Source organism: Alligator sinensis, unplaced genomic scaffold, assembly GCF_000455745.1.
Source record: "Alligator sinensis unplaced genomic scaffold, ASM45574v1 scaffold198_1, whole genome shotgun sequence".
Taxonomy (NCBI): Eukaryota; Metazoa; Chordata; order Crocodylia; family Alligatoridae; genus Alligator; species Alligator sinensis.
The window spans coordinates 867,434-873,469 of NW_005841906.1; the positions used below are offsets into that span (position 1 = coordinate 867,434).

The 6,036-nt window shown below is 56.3% G+C and overlaps 1 protein-coding gene across 3 annotated transcripts in view; it reads left to right on the forward strand.

Moving 5' to 3' along the window:
- SLC29A1 (solute carrier family 29 member 1 (Augustine blood group)) overlaps window positions 1-6,036 on the forward strand; it is a 43,891-nt gene that overhangs the window by 34,388 nt on the left and 3,467 nt on the right. For all 3 annotated transcript variants that reach the window (XM_025197810.1, XM_025197811.1, XM_025197809.1), the window contains exons 8-12: window positions 45-141; window positions 349-440; window positions 578-686; window positions 1,189-1,274; window positions 5,418-5,617. In XM_025197810.1, coding sequence (XP_025053595.1) covers window positions 45-141; window positions 349-440; window positions 578-686; window positions 1,189-1,274; window positions 5,418-5,617 — 584 coding nt within the window. The remainder of the gene's footprint in view (window positions 1-44; window positions 142-348; window positions 441-577; window positions 687-1,188; window positions 1,275-5,417; window positions 5,618-6,036) is intronic.

A 6,036-nucleotide genomic window follows, 5' to 3' on the forward strand; every position in this document is an offset into this window, starting at 1 on the left:
CACACACACAAACCAGCGAGCTCTCTGGCGGCTTCTTTTGGCAGGACTTCTTTCGATATTACTCAATGAAGGACAAGACAGAGTACCGGGTCCATGAGAAACATGCTGAGCTGGAGACCAAAATGGACCTTATCAAGAAAGGTGAGGCCTACCGAGCAGAGAGTTGTAGCAAGAGGAGTTGGGGACTGGAGATGGACTTGGGGAGGCGGCTGCACCCTCTGCCCCTGGGAGGGGGAAGTGGTTGGCATGAACAGGATACCACCTACAAAAGAAAGGGTTTCTTGGTCCCTGGGATCAGCTATCACCTTGCAGCTTCTCACCTTTCCTGTTTGTTTTTCCCAACACCAGATGAGCCCAACGGTGTGGAAAAGAACAAGCTGAACACTGTGCCCCTCCATAACCCCAACCAGAAGCCCTCAGTTGTCAGCATCTTTAAGAAGGTATGTGAGCCACAGACCAGTCATGCCCTATGGTGCATGTCTGGGTCTCTCCCAGAGAGCCAGCTGAGTGTCAGAGCTCAGGCCTTGCCTGTCCCTGCCTGTTTGGTGATAGGCCCTGGCTCCATTCTGTCCCCCAGATCTGGGTCATGGCTCTGTCTGTCTGCTTTGTCTTCACTGTCACCATTGGTGTCTTCCCCTCCATCACTGCCGAGGTGGATTCCTACATCGCAGGGGAAACCGAGTGGAGTAAGTGATGCCCTGTGCAGGGCAGATAGTGTCACCCCCTTCCTCTCCTGGGAGCCAAGGGAGGGGGAAGGGTACAAAGGGAGTGCCCTCCATCCCCTTCCAAGAGGCAGAGTTGGAAGGCGGTTGGGCTTAGGAGTGCATGTAGTGAGAGGGGAGGGACCCTGGTGTCATCTCACAGGAACCAGTGATCTACATATGGCCCAGAGGCCCAGCTCCCTGCCAGGTGTTCTGACACACTGGGAGCCAGGCTGCTGTCCTTAAGTCAGGTGGTGGTGAGGACTGGGCATAGATCCCTCCTGGCTGTAGGGCTAGTGTGAACAATGGGGGATGGGCGGGGGGGGGAGGCCGCAAGCCTCGTGGCCCTGAGAGGTGCCATGTTGGTGAATGGCCCTGAGCTCCCCCACTGCCAGGTACTTGGTGCTGCAGAATGCGCCTCACACAGCAGGTGGTGGAGTGGGGTGTGTGCTCAAGCCAGGTATTGACCTCCCTCCACTTTCTGCAGAAAAATACTTTATCCCTGTTGCCTGCTTCCTGATGTTTAATGTCTCTGACTGGCTGGGACGGAGCCTCACGGCCTTCTGCTTGTGGGTAAGTTTGGGGCAGGGTGCCAGAGCCAAACTACTGGGCCTCTGTTTCTGAGTCCTGGCTAGCCAGCCTGTCAGAGCCCCCTTTTCACAGGACTCCTTGGCATTGCCATTTGCTGAGGCTGTCTCGTCCTTTGGGTTGAAGCAGGGGAATGGGGACTGAATCCTGATCCTGGCTCTGAAAGCCAAGTGACTGGAGAAGGATGACAGTAGGGAGGGCCCAGGAAGATTTTTTTTTTCCTCCCCACCCCCCAATCCCATCTTTCCTCTTTTGGCTGAGGCCAGTCATGGTATGAATTCAGGGCGTTTCCCCAGCTGGGTCTGACATGGTTTGCTTGAGCATCTATGGCTAATTCCCTGAGTACTGGGTGGAATGGGAATTTGCAGGCAGTCAGAGAGAGTAAGCAAGCCATGGAATAGAGACCTCAGGGCTGGGACATAGGGGGGGCAGCCAGGTGCATGAGGGGCAGAAGCCCAGAGATGAGGTACGGACAATGGCCTGAAAGGAAGCCCTTGTCCAGTGGGGAAAACCCACCCTAGGCAGGAAGCCCCATGACGTAAAGGGCAGTGGGAGGGAAGGAGGGCATGGGCCTGCATGGTGTTGGTAGCCTCGAGGGTTGTGGACCTGAGTCTGAGCTGTAGTGTGAGAAGAGGGGCAGGGGTAGTGTGTGGTGGGGTGAGCAGTGCTCTGAGTGGAGTTCGGAGCATGTGAAGAATGAGGGCTCTTGTGCTCATGACTGGAGCTAGAGCGGGGGCAGGCTCAGACTGGCTGTGGCTTGAGCTAAATGCTCCCATGTTGCTGCAATTTTCCTATCTCTGTGGCTTGGATGAAGCCATATCCTCAATCTCAGCCTCCTTGTAAACAAACCCACACTCCAGTTATGCAAACAGTAGGGGTGGGACCCTGGCAAGGCTCTGGGGTGAAAGATAGTGTGTTTTGGGGAGGGGAGGGGAGGGGAGGGTTCAGTGCTTGCCTCTGCCTCCCACAGGCTTCTCAGGCTCCCGATTCATGACCAGGTTTATACAGTGCCCAGAGCAGGCTGCGGTGCCAACCATGGTGCCCAAAGCTGCCCTGTCCTAGCTCGCTGGCCCCTCTGGCTTCTCTTGGGTGTGGCTTGGCTCCCACAGGAGCCTGGAGCTGTTTGGGGTCTGGCCCAGCCCTGGTTGCTGGCTGATGTTGCCTTCCCTTTTGAGTACCCAGAGACTGTCAGCTGCTTGGTTCCCAATGCTTCCCTGGCATTGCTGGCCCCTCAGTACAGCCAGGACCAGGAAGCTGAAACTCAGTACTGCTGGGGAGAGGATGCATATGAGTGTCCTGCTGCATGGCTGTGTGTGTGTGGCCCTGTGCCACTCCCAGGACAAAGGTTCTCATTGCTCTCCCACTTCCCACGGGCTATATGGTGGGTCCAGAGCTGGGTGTGTGCACTGTTCCCCCTTGCACATGTTGTGGTAGGTGAGGAGGAGGTTCTCCATGTCTGGATCTCTTCCTGCTCTGCCCCTGTTGCCCCCTGCCATGCTTTTCCCCAGTATTGTTCAGGTTGTTTGTTTGAATAAACTCTTGACAGCAGGACGCAATGGGGGGCCTGTCCGGGCCTGAGCCAGCCGACCTGGCCTTGCTGAACACTCCTGCTGCCAAAAGCTGCCTCTGCAAACGTCCCTGTGCTGGTGGGGTCGTCACTGCTGGCTGCCCTCGCCCTGCACCCTGGGCCACCTGGCTGGAGCTCTGGGTCATTTCCCCATTGGCAGGACAACCCAGGCAGAGCTGTTTCCAAACATGCTTTTTGGAAACTCTTGCTCTGCGGCTGTGTGTGGTTCAGGCCTGTGTCTTCATTCAGGGACTTGTGTGTTCCCTGGGTATGGCTGCCCTCACCTCGCTGAGCAAACACAGTGCTGACATAGCCCATGTGCACGTGACTGTCCCACTTCAGACTCTCTTAGGTGCCCACAACTTCTTTGACCCCTGCCACCCCGGTCTGGCTTGCCCAGTGGGGTGCCAAGTTTCCCCAGCAGCTGAGGGATGGTTTTGGACATATTAGGGTAAGTCCCACTCTGTGTCCTGTGTGCCCATCGGAAGCAACTCCTGCACAGTCAGGGCAGCAGCTCTGGAATAAGCCAGGTGTTGCTGAGAAGGGAAATCCAGCACATCATAGCATCAAGGTGTCCTGATACCACCCCCCACTGCAGCTGCCTGTCTCGTGGGCCGATACCTCCACAAAGCATGCAGCGTGGGAGTCCCAGCTCACCTGCCTCTGACTGGGTTGGAGGGAAAGGGCTGGAACATTTTACCAGCACCAACAGGAACCAAAGTGTTCCCTTGGAAGGCTCTTTTAGACCAGATGAAACTTTTCACTACAGCCTCAGAAGTGCAAATTCAGTGATCTGGGAAAAGACTGACTAGGAACTAGTCAGACTGTCTGGGTCAGGAGCCAAGCAGCTTTGGCAATGGGAGGTGAGGGGACTAGCTACAGCCAGAGCTCCCGTTTTCTGATGCTGCTAGAGGGTTTCCCCTGCACAGCCATGTCCTCAGGAGGGGGAGGAGAGGTCAGGGGTGGGGCTAGGTGGCTCTTGCAGCTGCCATGGGGTGGTAGTTTTCCCTGAAGTAGTTAGTGGTTTCTCAGAATTTGTGCTCCAGACTTTGGCTCCTGTGCAGCTGCCACTGGCCCCATGTTCCAGCGGCATGGGTCACTGTGGGATGGGGCTCAAGTGGTCTCTGGCTGTGCCCTGTCCACCCTGCATCTGTTGCCCTGAGGTGGTCCATACCCCATGCAGCTTGGAGAACAAGTTTATAGAGCTCCAGCAGAGCAGCAGTCAAGCATTTGCCTCCACCTCCTGTCACCCCTACCCATCAACAGAGGTGTTCCTCCTTATTTTTAACAGATACTGTCCCAAAGATCCGAAACAAACAAACCTTCCCACCCTCTGACCCCTGCCACCTTTCCTGCCCATCCTCTTTCCACCCCCCCCCCCCCCCCCCCCCCCCAGGCCCCAAAGTCCTCAATCCATCATCTTCCTTCCCCTTTTTTCAGACCAGAGAGCTCAGACACAAGTTAGGCAGACTCCAGCAGCAAACACCCCCCCAAAGCTGTGCTACCCAGGCCAGGATGTTTGACCTCTTCTCATGAGCCTCTGGTGCCGATGTGCAACCCCATCAGCCTGTCAGGGGGACCTGGGCTGGAAGCCTGTATGACTGGCTTCTTCCAAGCCGCCTGCTATAACTCCTCTTTATAATGTCAGCTTGGACCCAGCCCTGATGGTGCCTTTCTTTCTGTGGCAGATGCCACAGACAGCAAGAGCATTCTTATGGGTAGTGGCCTGCCAACTGGAGCAAGGAGGGTGCCCTGTGGCAGGAACTCACAGTAGCATAGGATACCTGGGGCTGAGGAAGTCCACAGGAAAGGCACCTGCAGGGACAGGGGACAGGGATCCTGAGGGAACAGGGTGGACAGATCTGGGTGTGTGCTGGATGTGTACTGAGTCGGTGTGTACGGGAGCTAGACTGTTCTCAATGGTCTTGGATGACAGAACAAGGAGCAATGGTCTCAAGTTGCAGCAAAGGAAGTTTAGGTTGGATATTAGGAAACACTTTCTCACGAGGAGGCTAGTAAAACACTGGAACAGGTTACCCAGAGAGGTTGTGGAATCTCCATCCGTAGAGGTGTTTAAGACCCAGCTAGACAAGCCTTGGCTAGGATGAGATGGGTAGGGCTGGTCCTGCTTTGAGCAGGGGGTTGGACTGGATGACCTTTTGAGGTCCCTTCCAGCCCTCATTTTCTATGATTCTATGGGTCACTCCTGCTGGGGATGTGGGAGCCAGGGATTGGGCCCCAGCAGCCTCCCACTGCTTTTGCTATCAGGCCTTGGGTCATCAGTCAGCATCTCTGGTCCAGGAGCTGGGCCTTTACAGGTGGTCCTCTCTGTCATATTCAAACTGCTGAGACCTGTGGAGCCCAGGGAGAGGGGCCCTCTCTGCTATGCCCCCCACCCAAGCTGGCTGATTTTGCCTCGGCCTGATGGTGAGGCTCAGGACTGGGCCTGGAGTCAAGGCAGGGGGAGACCTGCTGGAGGGTGCCGTATGCTGTGCTCCCCTCCCCCTCCTGTCTGCCTCACCCTGCAGCACACTAATAGCCTGCCTTTCCCTCTTGCCCAGCCTGGGATGAACAGCCGGCTCCTGCCCTTCATGGTGGCTCTCCGCGTGGTCTTCATCCCCCTCTTCATGCTATGCAACCTGCGGTCCCACGTGTACCTGCCCACAATCTTCCAGCATGATGGCTGGTACATCGGCTTCATGATCCTCTTCTCCGTCTCCAACGGCTACTTGGCCAGCCTCTGCATGTGTTTTGGACCCAAGTGAGTGTTACTGGATCAGAGAAGGGAATAGGTTCCCCCCACTTTGCCCATGGCCAGCAGGCACTGGCTGAGGACATGCTGGACTCAGCCCTAGAGGCCCAACCTGGGCACCAGCCCTCTGGCACAGCCCTGGTGTGTGGACTCCTCCAAGTTGGTCAGCCTCTGAATGAGATGGGGAGGGGGCTGGCCAGGGAGACCCTTGTGGAGGAGATCAGGTTCATTCTCCTGCTGTTACAGATGAGAGAACCTGAGGCATGGAGGGTGGTTTCACCTCAGGCCATGCAATCAGTCTGTACTGATGGAGGGTTTTTCCACTATGAGTGTTTCTCTTCCTCCCCAACCCTGAACAGAGTATTGCAGGGACTGTGGCGCCAGGGGCTGGTGGGGAGCTGGTCCTGTAAGCATGTTGCTAGGGAGCA